General features: G+C 42.4%; 1 protein-coding gene across 1 annotated transcript in view; it reads left to right on the top strand.

Moving 5' to 3' along the window:
* Positions 1–15,651, top strand: part of RAPGEF5 (Rap guanine nucleotide exchange factor 5) — a 216,727-nt gene that overhangs the window by 64,010 nt on the left and 137,066 nt on the right. The window contains exon 6 of the mRNA XM_037136283.2: positions 3,753–3,819. Coding sequence (XP_036992178.2) covers positions 3,753–3,819 — 67 coding nt within the window. The remainder of the gene's footprint in view (positions 1–3,752; positions 3,820–15,651) is intronic.

Raw genomic sequence — 15,651 nt, 5'->3', positions numbered from 1 at the left:
AAGGGCAGAGGACCGCCACCTTCGCCACTCCTGTGTTCTCACAACTGCACCTTTAGACACCAACCTCTTGAACTTGAAGGGACACCTGCCTGCAGCATGGGGACTTGGGCCCAGACTGGGGCTGTTGTGGAGCAGAGGCCTTGAGAAGCAGTCAGGAGAATTTTGAAAGGCAAGCGCCTGTTGGGCCAGGGCTTCCTGCTGACACAAACCCTCCGGGATGGGTCTTCCTTCCTGGGTCACTCCTTTTCCCTTCTCTTTCTTAATGTCACCTTGTCATCGCCATTCCCTGCTGGTTCCAGCCAGAGCTTCTTTGCTTCCCTTCCCGACCACTGACCAACCACATTCCGGATGCTCTCTTCCTCTCTGGCTCACGGAGCAGCACAGTCCCCTTGTGCAATGATGGGAAAATACGCCAGCATTGAAATCGATTCTCTTCTTTATTCTCCTTTGCCTAGGCTGTTTCAGTTTCTATTTTGATCTGATACATGAGAACTTTCTCTTCGCTGGGCTGCATTGATGTGTATCTAATACATAAGATGATCAGAATTCACCTACGTTTTATAAAAAATGCATTTGCTGGGAAAAGAGAGTCTGATATTTCCGGGCATTTTTACATTGTGCTGGGGGACCCCCGTGGTGGGGAAGGAGGGTGACTGGCTGAGGGTTCACCTTCTCTCTTCCTTCCCCCTCTTCAAACTTCCACTGTTGCTTGTTCCCACCTGTTCTGCTCCCAAGACTCTCCTTTTGGCCAGGTGAGATGCAGGTGGCCTGCTGGGGGTGGGGGGGACATGGGGCACATCAGCGAGAAAGGAGGAGGGTTTTTGAATTCCAGAGCTCTCCAGAGCAGGCAGCAGGATCATTCTTGCTGGTCTGGAGTCTGGAACAGCGGCTCTGATCTGGGTTTTAGAAAAGTAATCCTGCTTTCTCTCGGAGACTGAGCACAAGAGGAGAAGCCAGAGGCAGAGAAGGAGGTCAGAGGTGGTTAACATAGTTTGTTCAAGGGAAGGTCAAGGCCTCGACTGTCGGGCTTGACCGTGAGGGACTGAAGGACAGCAGAGCTTGAGAAAGGAAAGTGGGGGGCCTGGCGTCTGGCAAAGGCGGAGAGTGGAGTAGGAGGGAATGGCCACGGGGGACCAGGAAGCTGAGCTGCGAGAGCTGCCACAGGTTCCCCACGTGGGCAGGGATATCCTGGAATTGCCACGACAGCCACTTTGAGGCAGATGGAAAGACAGGGTGAGCTCAGGGGAGGTTCGGGGCTGGAGAGCCACTTGGGAGTCCGGGGCATGAGTCCCGGTGATGGAGGTGATGGCGGTGGGCTAGGAGCTGCGGCATGGCTCCCTGGAGATCATCGCCCTGTCTTTCTAAGACACACGCCCTTCAGAATCCCTTTTGCCGAGGCATGTTTTATGCTGGAAGAGTGATGAAAGATAGCTTTGCCTCTGAACAGGAACTAAATTATTTGCCACTAAACCAGCAACTGCTCAGCCATTACTCATGAAAGGGCCATTATCAGTCACACACACAAGGGCTTCCCTCGGAATTTTGAGTGTCTTTCAGCAGATTGTTGAAAAGACGGTGGTGACAGAATCTGTGGCTGTACGAAATACCTCTTCCCATTAACTACGCCTGCGGGTGTCTGCTGGAGTCCGACAGGCACAGGACAGCACGGCCGGCCCACACCTCCTTACAGACCCAGGCCGGGCGTCCAGCCACTGTGGGGTGTCTCGGGCGGGTGACACTTCCTTTCTTGTCTCATCTGTTTAGCCACCTCCACTTATTCATATAAATTTGGTTTTGGTGGCTTAGGTTCTAAAGGGTTGCACAGCTCTTCGTAGTATAACTTCAGGTATAAGGAAACTGGTGAATAGATAATTTCAATAATAAAGCTCATTGTTTGAAATAGTCATTATCAAGGTAACTTGCTTTGGGGGGAAGATGGTAAATTATACTGCTTATTTCCCACTGGTTTTATTTCCCACTGGGCAGGTTATTAGCTAACGTTTCAAACACTTTGCTGCACGAGTCATTATGCTGTCGGACAGTGTATCGTGTGGTTAGTTCTTACAACAGAAGTAGTTTGTAGCTCGCTGCTCTGGTTGAATAGTATGGCTTTTTTTTTTCTCCCATAAAAAGGTCTGATAACACGTACAGGAAGCCAGTGCCGGGATCGGTCCGACTAGCTTTCCTTTCCTTAGAGAGCTTCTCCTTCGCTTCCCCGAGAGACGCCCTCCTGCCCACCAGGCAGCGCTCCAGCTGGCCTGCGGCAGGTCCCGGGACGGGAATCAGTCACCAGACAGCCACCCCGATAACTGCTCTGCGGGGCAGTTACCACCCCCTGCAGTTCCACAGAAGGTGTTGAAAGGGACTGCTTGTCAACAATTTTATATAGTCAGTTGGCATCAGTTAATTTGTTTCTTTAATCAAACCAGGAAAAAGAATGCAGATTTTAAAGATTTGTTTTATTTTATACGTAAGTATGTGCATCTGTGCGGTGAAAAATTTTTCATGAACTTTACTGTTAAGGTGATTTTCCTAAACAAACAGGCTGATCTTATTCTGTGTAATACATTATATGTCTCTTTAGTTATTTAACATGCGCATAATTTTTTTGGCTTCTCCACCGGGCTGTGTCTCTTAAAAAAGGATAAAGAGCTTCTTCTGCTATTGCTTTCCATGAAAATCCTATCATAGCATTAGGTCTATAATAGACCATTTTATAATGCATCTGCCTTGGATGAAACTCAAATGTGGTGGAAAAGTCATGATTCATAATTTCAAAATCTGGGTTTCATTTGGACTGGAGGGAATCTTAGTACTTAACCACCATATATTCCCACCTACTTATGCTTCGTGCCTGCCCATGCCTGTAAATGGAGTGTGTCAGGGTTGTTCCGTGAAATCCCTTGGGGACCAATACTCCATCCTCAGGATTTAATCGGTGTTTTGTACAGGGTTCTGGCCACCTGACTTTGAAGGAACGGTTGGGCCGCAGCAGATCCGTGCTCCTGTGGCATTACTGACACCATGTTATTTCTTTGGGCACTTTCACTAATGTATGAGAGGGACGACCCCCCCAAAATGGAATTATCTCCTGGAGGGCAAGCCCCTTGTAGTACAGGCTTCCCCTGCTAGGTGAGTGTTCCAGGAACCCATCTGTAATAGTGCACCAGCTGGCATTGTTGTGAGAGGCTGTGTTTGAGTTAAGTGAATTTTTTTTGAAGACTGTTTCAGCGTGTTTGCTTGTTTCGTGATGGGTGATTTACAAACACATCTGCCCACACTGCGCTGAGTGTTCAGCAGTTTTTGACCAAAAGCAGCATGACCCTGTGCTGCCCCAGTTCACCTGATCTCGCCCCTAGTGACTTTTATTTTTGTTTCCCTGGATGAAAAAAATCCCCAAAGGGAAATGTTTTGCTGATGTGGAAGAGGTGAAACAAAAATATAGGAGAGGCACTAAAAGCCACCAAAATCCATGAGCTCAAACCCTGTTTTGAGCAGTAGAGAAAACATCTTGATGGGTGTATTACATCAAATAAAGCACACTTTGAAGGTGACTGAAATATAAACATGTGAGAATAAATACACAAATTTTTATAAGTAAATTCTGTTTTTTTGGGTTCCCCTCGTATTAAACAATAACATATTAAATAATAATGTGTTAAACAGTGGAGAATGCCACGTATTCCCCATCACTGGACAGATGAATTTGAGCAACCGAAGCTGAAGGGTCATTCATTCTTTGTTTTTCAAAGGTCTCCCCAGAAAATCGAAGACTCGGAAGAAAGCAGCGATGAAATTCTCGCTCGTCTGACGTCCGCGGTAAGGACACGCAGTGCCCCCTTCTCAGGGTGTGGAAACAGTGAGTTCGGGGCTTCGAAGGGAGGCGTTTGGGTGACCATGTGGAGGCACCTGCCCTGTGCCCGCTCGTCACTGTGAGAGGCCCAGGTCAAGGCACAAGGGGACAATGACGCTGGCTTGCTGCACTTGATGCAGCCTCTCCTGCGAGAGCATCGATATTCCAGGTGGAAAATTTCTGGAACCTTAGTGGAGGCCTAATGTCTGATTTTTAAAGTAGAGAAAGTTGTGACCTTCTGCACACAGAATAAAAGGCTGTGTGTTTCATTAGCGGGGAGAAAAAGAATTTATCCACAAAAGACCACATTGTTGGTTTTATTATTTATTTATTTATTTTTTAAAGATTTTATTTATTTTTAGACAGGGAGAGGGAGGGAGAGAGTTAGAGAAGCATCAGTGTGTGGTTGCCTCTGACGTGGCCCCCACTGAGGACCTGGCCTGCAGCCCAGGCATGTGCCCTGACTGGGAATCGAACTGGTAACCCTCTGGTTTGCAACCCACGCTCAATCCACTGAGCTACACCAGCCAGGGCCACATTGTTGGTTTTTGATGTGCCAGATTGCAGTATTTTCACTGTGTTTTTTGAAGCCCCAAATCAGAGTTGGTAATTGCCTTGTTGGTTGAAGAAAAACATGTGCCTGTCCTCATAGAAAAAGCTGGCTGTGGTCGCTCACCATGGCCCTTCTTCAGTTCTGAGGCTCGAGCGGTCCTTCATACAAAATCTCTATCCAGTGGCTTGGCTCTCTGGGAACTTTTCTAGCCTACCAGTGATTCTCTAATTCTGCTTTAACTGTGTCATTTCGAGGCGGCAATGGCTGCAAACCGTGCTGGGTTGGGTTATGATGTGGATGAAACTGACTTTGTTCAGTTTTACACATCAGGTTGGCATCTGGGCACAGCTTCAAAGTTCAAAGTTGCCTTTTTTGTTTTTCTTAGACACTGGTTAGAAAAGTAATTTTTGACTAAATACAGTGATTGGTGGTCTAAAACTTCATGTGAAGTGGAATCTTGACAGTGTGTTAAGAAAAACTGTTTAGCATGAACTTTGTGGCTCTTTATTTATTTATCTTTTTTATTAAAGAGTAATTGATATGCATCATTGTATTAGTTTCAACATAATGACTCCATATTTTCATATATTATAAAATGACCACCACAGCAACTTTAGTTAAAATCTGTCACCATATATAGTTACAGAATTTTTTTCTTGTGATGTCAGCTTTTAAGATCTACTCTCTTGGCAACTTTCAGATATTCAATACAGTATTACTAACTGAAGTTACCATGGTCTACATTACATCTTCATGCCTTATTTATTTTTGTAACTGGAAGTTTGTACTTTTGACTCCCTTCACCCATTTTACTTACCCCTAACCCTGCTTCTGAATAATATTCCATTTTCTTTATCCATTTATTTGTCAGTGGACACTTAGAGGTGCAGATATCTTTTCTAGTCAGTGCTTTCCTTTTCTTGGATAAATTATCTAGGTGTGGAGTTGCTGGATCATGTGGTAGTTCTGTCTTTAATTTTTTGAGGGACCCCCATACTTTTGTCCGTAGTGGTTGCACCAGTGTGCATTCTCACCAACAGTGCACAAGCGCTCCCTTTTCTCTACGTCTTTGCCAACACCTATTATTTCTTGTCTTTTTGACAAGAGCCATTCCAACCAGATGTGCAGTGACATTTCATTATGCTTTTGGTACTCACTTCCTTGATGATGAACGATGTTGAGCATGTTCATATACCCATTAGCCATCTGTATGTCCTCTTTGGAGAAATGTCTATTTAGATCCTCTGCCCATTAAAAAAATTCTTTTTTACTCTCACCCAAGGACATGCTTATTGATTTTAGAGAGGGGGTGAAGGGTGGGAAGGAGAGAGGAAGAGAAACATCAGTGTGGGAGAGAAACATTGATTGGTCAACTCTCATACACACCCTGACTGGGAACCAATCTCGCAGCCTAGGTATGTGCCCTGACCAGGAACCAAATCCATGAGTTTATGGGCCAGTGCTCCAACCAACTAAGCCACATGGGCCAGGGCTCTACCAATTTTTAAATCAGATTTTTTTTGTTTTTCTTTTGTTTGTTTTATTTGTGCTATTGGGTTATATGAATTCTTTATATATTTTGGATATTAATCCTTTTCAGATACGTGATTTGCAATTATTTTTTCTCATTAGTTCCTTGTCATTTCATTTTGTTGGTGGTTTTCTTTGCTGTGCAGAAGCTTCTTAGTTTGATGTGGTCCCACTTACTGATTTTTTGCTTTGGTTGCATTTGCTTTGGTTTTAGATCCAAAAACATCATCATCAAGACTGATGTAAATGAGCTTATTTCTCATGGTTTAATCTAGAATTTTTATGGTTTCAGGTCTTACATTCAAGTCTTTAATCTATTTTGAGTTAATTCTTATTTATGGGTTCAGATAGTTGTCCAGTTTCATTCTTTTGCATGTGGCTGTCCAGTTTTCTCAACACTGTTTACTGAAAAGATTGTCTTTCTCCCATTGTATATTCTTGGCTTCTTTGTCATACATTAATTGACCATATAAACCCCATTGGGTTTATTTTGGGGCTCTCTATTCTGTGCCATTGATGTATGTGTCTATTGTTCTGCCATACCATACTGTTTTAGTTACTATAGTTTTGTATTATAGTTTGAAACCAGGGAGTATGATGCTTCTAGCTTTGTTCCTCTTTTTCAATTTTTTTTTGGCTATTGGGGGTCTTTTGTGGTTCCATAAAATTTTTAGTATTATTTGTTCTTTTTCTGTGGAAAGTGCCACTAGAATTTTGATAGAGATTACATTGAATCTGAAGATTATGCAGTTTAAAGTATTGACTAGGCACTCTTCTAAAGAAGAGTGCAAAATCCTTAAAAAGGCACTCCCCACAGACCACATACTATGGTGAACATTTTATATGTGTACATACACATTCTGTTCAACTTCACAACATCCCTATGAAATAGGTGGCATTATCTCTGTTTTATAGCTATGAGAGTTTGTGGCGGTTATTTGCCCAAGGTCACCCATCTATAATAGAACAGAACAAAGCCAGGATCTAAACACAAAATTTCCACTTCCTAATCATGTTCTCTTAACTACTATGGCTTATTTTTTTCATAATGTAATATAGTTATTGAGATATTTTTTGGAAGCAGCAAATACATGTAAGATGTGCTTCCTACACCCTTATCAGGAAGACAAGTACTTTTTGAAAATTAATGTATAAAGTGATTGGCAATTGGGCACCAAAAATTGTGATATACAGGTAGTGAACTCCAGAACAGTAAGAGAAAGCTTCATTGAAGAGACTGGACTTGAACCATCATTGCAATGTCAGGTTCTGAGCAGGTGATGAGGAGGAGGGTGTATACTCTAGCTGTGGGGTTTATTGTGTGTGGGCAGAGGAATGAGAAAGTACAGTCAAAAAGTTGCGAGTAGACCCACCTGAGTAGAGAATGTCCTGGTTAAGAAAAGTGATGAAGTAGACATTGAAGAGAGAGGTGGGGACACTGGTTGAGAGGCTGATGAAAACCTAGTGTGTAGTGGTTTTTGTGGGAACCAAAACAGACCAGTTCAAAAAGAAGCACAAAGAATTTTAAAAAATCAACAGAACTGGCTATAAAAGTAGAGGAGGAGTCACATGACTAAAGTTCTGAACTTGCTTGAGTGGGAAAGTGATGATTGATACTTAGGAAGTTGAGCAAAATATGTGGAAGGTGAGATGATATGTTTTTGGACAGACTGAATTTGAGGAGGTAAGGACATAAAAATACTCAGGACATGCCTGGAGATGCGAGTCTGGAGCTCAGAGAGGTCAGGGCCGAAGCACCGGGAATCACTACAGAGAGGCCGTCTGCTGGAGAGCAGAGCGGAGGGTAGAGTCCTGGGTAGAAGGGCAGTAGGGAGGTGACAGCGTAAGTAGGAATGACTTCTCTCAAGAAAGTCAAATTCAAGAAAGCCTATATAAAAAAAGGGCCGGATAGCAAAGTGTTTGCTGTATATGTGGTTGAGGTCACCTTCCTAGAAAAGTCTCCAAGCTAAAAGACTGAATAAATTGAGGAGAGGTGCTACAGTAGTGGTGTTGTGCACGAGAATTAACAGCAGAGGAGAAAATTTCATCCTTTCCATTGGCCCAGAATAGTGAAAATATCATTAAAGGGAGATTGAGGACCTTGATTCTTAATTCTTCCAGTGGTGTGACCTTGGTTGTGCCAAGTCGAGTGGTTAGAGTAGACAGTATCCAGAGTCTAAAATTTCTTCAGTTATTGCATAAACATTTAAGGGACTGTTGTGCTTCGGTCTTTATGATGTAATTATTCTTATTGATAGTGGTATGAAAACCCTGGAACCTGGGTGTTAACACGGTGCAGGAAGGGAACTATTTACATACCTCACTCAAGTTAACAGTTCTCATCTCCCGGGACCCAGAACGCATTCATTAAAGGAAAGCAGAAGTGAGGTCTGCGTTGCAGCGTTGCTGAGGGGCTGCTCAGGGTGGGCGTGGTTTGGGGGACCCTGAAAGGGGGCAGCAGTGATATAGGCCCCTGTCTTGTACACTCATCTCTCTTTGTTCAAGCTTGGGAGTTTTGTAGGTGGCTGTCTTTCAAAAAAGTCCTCCTTTCTTTAACCCCCATAGTTTATTTCTTAGTCCCAGGTTAGGTTCGTCAAAGGAAGCATCCTGTCATCTAAGACATAGTAATTCCTGAAATTCTACCCTGGAAGAAAACATAAGTGAGTTTTCATAGGAAAGGAACATGAGAAGATAGCACATGTGCAGAAATTAAAAAAATGTCTATAATTGAGTCAGATTTGCGGTTATTGAGTGTATACAAACATGAATGATAAAAATGTCCCAGCCATGTTTCTGGTGATTTTCAGCAGAGAGCCACCCTCCCAAGTGCCCGATGTCCACAGACCTAAACAATAAAACTCCGTACGAAGTTTTCAGCTTGTGGGAAAGGGCATGGATACAATAGAACCCTTCTGCTCTGTAAAGTCCACACAAACACTCCGGATATTATTATCTGAAAACCGTTTCTCTGTTGCACATGCGGTTTCTGCCTTAGCAGTGTAGCTTCCTTTTGAATGTCTCCTGACCCTACAAGCTTTGTTACCTTGAAGATTTTCTCCTTTTTATTTACTACGAGTCTGTTGGTTTGGTAAAGCTGGTGGGCTAAGAAGGTCCCTTGAATGACATAGCCTGTGTATTCCCATTCTTGAAGTTCTGGGCATGATTTTATTTTATTTTTAAATGATGAATTCTTTCTGCGTCCATGACAAAAAGAATATTCAGAATTGATAATATGGCCTTGATATATTTGTGTTACAATGTAGGGCAAACAAAATATAGGGAGGCGTTTACAATGAATTAAGTGTTGCTTTGAAAGCCATAGTTCTTCAGATGTAAGTTTTGGAACTATGTTAAACTTTGAGGCATCGCAAAGGACTGAGAGTACTTGGGTAGCATCCAAAGACAGGAAACAGAACCAAAGATATCCTTAAATAGGAGCTCAGACTGATTCGAGACTTTCATCTCTTGCTGCCTTAAAGTCAGCATCCCAAGCAGTTCCTGTTAGACTGTTTCTCTTTCTTTAGGCTACATTTTCCTGATGGAAATTGTAGGCATAATAGAACACAAGCATCGTGTCTGGACTTGAGTGAAATTTGTGATTTTTTTTCTGTCCACACAGTCTAATTGTCAGGCCGCTGAAGCGATGTGAGTTAGGCTAAGATGTGAACTTTATATACTAGATGCTGCATGGTGGCACCGTTACATCAGTGGCATTTATAAAAGGATGGGGACACGTGGTGTGGTACCCTATGCTACTTGGTCCCGTGGAATCCGCCATCCCTTGGATGGTGGGGATGGTGGGGGTGGTGGGGATGGTGGTGGAGAGTTTGTGGCCAAATCTTGAGGGATGAATTAAAATTACAAATCAGGAGTTTAGAATTTAGGAAGTGATGTCAGCGGGGATGAGAGCAAAATCTAATAATACTCGGGATCACTTAACTAGATACTCTTACCCCCTCATACTCCTCCTCAGAGCCGATTTGGTTTGTAATTTTCACCAGTTTAAATGTCTCCGCGCATTTGTGTGTATAGCCTCACTCGTTTCTTTGGTTCATCCAGCTTCAACATGGAATCTAAGCTTCTGGTACTTTTAGTAGGATTTTCTAAATTTCTTCTCTTGGGTCTTCCTTCAGGTGCACTGAAGAAAATTTAGCCCAAAGAAAGAGAAATAATCTAATAGGGATCATTTGGGATGTTGTTTTAAAGGAAGCAGGAGATGAAAGTCTAGACCCAGTTTTGATCTCCTGTTTAAGGAGATCTGTGTTTCTGCTTCCTCCTCTGGATGCTGCCCAAGGACCCCTCTGAGCAGCGCTGCTGAGCTAAAAAACCTCACTTGCCAGTCAAACCCAAATTACAAAGGAAGGTGTTTGCTCTAAGTTCTAGAAGGTCTTGCAGCCAACGGACCCCTAAAAAGCAAACAAGCCATGCCTTTGATGAAAGTGTTGGAGAAAAGAAGCCTGCTCTGGAATTTCTTTCTGTATTTCTCTAGAAAGAAAAAAAGAGAGATGATTACTACTTACTGCTGCACATTGTCAAGTTCACAAAAACATTTTTCCCTGCTCAGCATCCAGACATTGTGACGTAACTTCACCATTTTCCATCAGTTGTGAACTTGTTCTCTCGTACCTCTAGTATTCTTTCTAGGTTAAGTCTTGTTCTCATTTTTCTCTCATTTGGGATCCTTCTTGATAGGTGAGATGGGTCTGATTTTACTCTCATTAACTAAGGCCTGCACTTAACCTTTGATTTTTCTTCCAAGTCGTCTTTTCCTTGTAGTTCTTGAAGAAAAAAAGAGTACTGGTCAGAGAGGCACAAGGAACTGCATTTACTGAACAACCACTGAGTGCATGTGCTGTGGAACTCAAAGATGCCAACTTTAAAAAATTATTTATTTATTTATTTATTTTTAGAGAGAAGGGAAGGGAAGGAGAAAGAGAGGGAGAGAAACATCAATGTGTGGTTGCCTCTCAGGCACCACCTAGTGGGGACCTGGCCCACAACCCAGGCATGTGCCCTGACTAGGAATCAAACTGGCGACCTGTTGGTTTGCAGGCCCGCGTTCTATCCACTGAGCTACACCAGCCAGGAGATGCCTAGTTTATAAGATTTTCTGTGTTGTCAGCCATCTCCTTCCTCATTGCTGCTTCCCAGATTTTGTTTCACTCATGTAAAACTCTTCTTTGCCGTGCTTCATCTTTACCCGAAGTTTGTTATTTTTTTTAGGGCTATGTCTTTTGGGATGTGTTTGTACCCTTTCTGGGCCCAGAAAGCATACATGGTGGCCAGGATTCCTGTGGTTTGTACCTGAGGAATCTGCAAGTTGGGTTTGATTCATTGGAGAATTTTTTTCTTCAACAGTCGTATCTGAAGATAACAATGACAGCTTTTTAAATCGAAAACTTTCCGATTGGTACTGGTTCAGCAAGGAGTAATAGCACAGGATTTTGGTTTTGATGACTCTCAAAAAGCTGGAATTGTAGAGATTTAAGCGACCGTATGCCAAGTTAACAAGGTCTAGAAATAATCATAGGTTAGTCGATGAGGAGAGCATCTGTCACCTTTAATACGCGATGAGCACAAGCTAATGATGATTTTTACCACATTTAAAAATATGTTTTTTAAAACACTGAAACACGAGTTTCCACTCACCTTTTACCGGGCTGCCTGCCTTTTTTTTTTCCTGGGAAATGGAGAAATGGAGTGTAGTTAATCTCCCTTTGCTTCATCTGTCACAGACCTGAGCAAGCATGTTGCTTCAGAGAATCAAAGGAAGTCACTCCCTCGGGGGATGACTAACTTTCTGTCTGGCTGCCATAGGATCATGAACATCTTGTTACCTTATATTTCTTATCTGCAGGGAACAAAAAAATTCCTACTTGGAATCCTTAGCCTGGCTCCAGCTCTTCCAGAGGCTTGAGAGCTACTGTGTGATTTGGAGGAGGGCCAGCTAGATTGAGTTTTTAGAAAAAGTGTCAAGTGAGACCCTAGAAGACAGATCTAGTTTCAAGGAGCATTTGAAAAGCACCAGAGGAATTGTAGCACATTTCTGATATAGTATTCCTCATTCTTATTTTCTTATAAGAAGTCATGGGGCTGGTTATTGTAGCTTCCCTCATCAGCTACTACATCCGAAGGGCCTTGGGCTGTGAACTGTAGGTCCCTAGGGCCATGGGAGAGCTGTTTCCGTCAGGAAGGGTCACAGTGACACCTCACACACCTGGGGCTGCCAACACCTGAACAGGCAACTGAATGGAATATTTCTGTCCTTTGTCAATTAAAAAAATGCATATACATTCTATGTCTATTGTAGATCAAAATGACTCTTCATCCTGGAAATGAACCCCCATATTCCAAAAGATATAGATGTACATACACGACTTTTAAAAATTAATTGCTAAGTTACCATCTCTACTTCCAAGAAAACCTCTGCACCTACCCAGACTATGTGGCAGTCTAATTTGTATCTAGCTTTGAGAATTTAGTTTGGCGAGCAGTATAATGCATGCTGATTTGCTACTGGAACAAGCCCAGTGTGGGAACATTAATTTAAAAGCATCTGTTCAGGAGCCCGTGAGTGCATAGAAGCCATTCAAGAACAAAAGGTGTCTCAAGGAATCCTTTGTGAATAGGGGAAGAATGTATGTATGTGTGTGGAATGCACATGTGTGGACATGCATATGTATACTGTGGTATTTGGCCATCTCTTCCCAAGATGAAGGAAATTAGTTTGAGATGCAATACACATAGAAAACAATGACATTTTTAATTGACAAGGAATAGACATACACCCTTCCGCTATTGATTTGTGTATTGCCAATCATGAGTTTGTGAAGTATTACTGGGAAGTTCTGTGAGAGAAGCTAAAGGAGCTTTGAAAGGATGATCCAGTGGCATTTCATGTTGGGCTGCTTCTTTATTCATTTCTTGAAAATAAAACTTATAGCTGCTGCAGTGAAATGTGATTTTGCATTCTTAAGTTAATGTTAAAGCTTTATGTGCTTATTGCAGAAGGACCTGGAGGTCCTTACTTACTTACTTATTTTTACTTATTTATATGAATAAGTAAAAAATTACTTGAATTTTTTTGGCGGTGATGGAATAAGGTAGATTTTAAATGTTTCTGTTTTATTTTGTTGTAAAAATTAGAATATAATGAAATTCCATGTGACTAGTGGGTAAAAATGGAGTGAATTCTATTCCTATGTTCGTAAGCGTCAAAATGGTGGTAACCCTGGTGGGGAGCTGTCAATACCGGGGATTATGCTTTGCAGTTTTCTTTTTATTTAATGGACACTCGATTGTTTAACTTGGACTTAAAGACTTCACAATTTTTTTAAATCCCAGAACAGAAAAAATGCCCACAATGAAACCACTCAGAAATAACTTATTATTAACATTGTAGTGTTTATAACCTTCTAGGCCACTTTTTGTGTGTATATATTTTTTATATTAAAAATGACTCTTTGATTTTGTGGTCTGTACTTTTCATTTCATTTATAGAATCCCATTCTATGATTTACCATTTCCCCTACTTTTGGATATTGTGGTTATTTTTAATCTTTTATTACTCTAAAACAGCACAGAGATGAACTTGTGTGTGGGTAAAAGAGGGAAGAGTCTTGCTTGCAGATGTTAATTTATTAGCCTGTTGATTCTGAAAGACCTGCGGAGAACCGGGGGAGGAGCCTAGGAGTGGCCGATGCGGATGCGATGCTCTCGGGGGCAGGGAGCTGCTCCCGCACGGCGGCCTCATGGCCTCCCGTGACTGAGCTTGTCGGCCTTTCCACCGCAGACACAGAGCCTTCCAGACAGGGAGTAGGAATTAAGAGTCCACATTAATTAAAAGTAACAAAACTTAGGGTTCAGAAAGCAATTTTCACATTACCTTCACTTAAAACATGTTCTGGTTACTGAATGGTCTCCACAAATGCGGTTTAAGGTGTGATTATGGAATTTTTTAAATTTAAATAATTGTATGAAATGAGACCTGCCAAGTTATATAGTAAATAACATTTTAATTTTTAATCTGTTAGGAATCATTAGATACTGGCAAATGTGTCTGTGTGGTTTAGCAATTTATAATTCGTTTAGACTGGTTCTGAGGTCTTCTGGTTTTATTATGCGCGCTCAGAAATAATTGAACTCTGGTAAAGATTTTAAAATAGGTAAACCATTTTCCAAAACCGACTCTACTAGCAAGTTACTCTAAGGCCCTAAGAAGGTGTTGAGGGATGGTTTCTCAAAAAGGCTCTGAGGGTCTGTGCTGCTATTCCGTGGTAGGTAGACCGGTCCCCCAAAGATGAGTACCCTAATTAGTACCTGTAAATGTCACATTAGATGGTAAAAGGTGCATTGCAGACGTAATTAAGGCTACAGACCTGGATTGTCTGCATGGATCCAGTCAAATCCCACAAGCCCTTAAACACTAAGAGCTCACTCTGGCAAAAGTCAAAGAGAAATGGCAGAAAAGAAGGCGCGATAAAAAAAATTCCAGGCCTGAGAAAGTGGAAGCATGTTATTGCTGGCCCTGAGGGGGAGGAGCCTCGTGCAGAGAGTGTCCTGGAGGGGTTAAGGGCGGATTCCAGGTGCGCTCAGCCAGGCAGCAGGCGCCTCAACACTGTAGACAGATGCAAGCACTAGTTCCCTCCCAAACGGGAATGAACCGGGAAGCATGCGCTCCCCCAGAGCTTCCAGAAAGGAGCGCAGCCCTGCCCATCCCTTGATTTTGGCCTCTCGAGTCATTAAGCAGAGGATCCTGTTGAACCACACAGTACCTGGGCTTCTGACCTCCAGAAATGGGAAGGGATAAATGGATGTAATCCATTTTTAACAGCCTTTTTAGGCTGCTAAATGGGTAGTAATTTGTTATGGCAGAACTACAAAATTAATACACATTTTTGTCGAATACATACCCACAATCCCTTGATTCATAAAATAACAGTTACCTCTCGAATGTCAAAAGCTGCCAGGCCACAGCTAGTTGTTTGAGACCTTTGAAGTTTCAAAGTGAATTTTTAAAACTAAAGTCGGTCCTTCTTACATTTATAAAGGCTTCAGGATTCAGTGAGTGTAAAAGCTTATTTTTAAAGTAAACTGAAACGACAAGGACTTGAAGCACTGTTCACAACTTTGATGAAACATATTGGCCCCTTTTATGCCAGTTGCATGGGGGCTGGTTGCTAGGTCGGGGGCATGTAGTAAGCAGAGGTAATACTGGTGCTCAAGGAGTTTATTTATAAGTTAGGTGGGAAGAAGGGGCTTAAACACAGGAAATGTTAAGGCAGTTAAGGACTGGATTGTCTTCTGTTTATTTTATTGTTAAGCTCAACTGTATTAACTATAATAATGCACTGATGGTGGTGGTGATGATGATAGCTAACACTCAGAAAGCGCTTGCTCTGTGTCCGGCACCGACCCAGGTGCTTCAGCTATTAGCTCATTTAATCCTGTAACAGTCCTATGGGCCATGACTCCATCCCACCAGCTGGGGTCCTAGAACTTCTTTCAAGGTCGGTGTAAAATAAACACAGATTTCCTTCTCCTCTTTTAGGCTTTTGGATCTTGAGTTCTGAGTCTTGTTTGCCTGGGAACCCCTCCCAAGCTGGCAATTTTTATAGATAGACTTTCTAGTTGGAAAAGGTCTTACTTGATCTAGATTCGTCGAAATACAGCATTTCTAGTGTGAGATCCCTTCAAGCTTCTGCAGGCTCGACCC

Source organism: Artibeus jamaicensis, unplaced genomic scaffold (genome assembly GCF_021234435.1).
Source record: "Artibeus jamaicensis isolate MK-2021 breed Jamaican fruit bat unplaced genomic scaffold, CSHL_Jam_final contig_3230, whole genome shotgun sequence".
NCBI classification, from domain to species: Eukaryota; Metazoa; Chordata; class Mammalia; order Chiroptera; family Phyllostomidae; genus Artibeus; species Artibeus jamaicensis.
The sequence above is the reverse complement of the archived record's forward strand: the minus strand, read 5'-3'. Positions and strand labels throughout refer to the sequence as shown.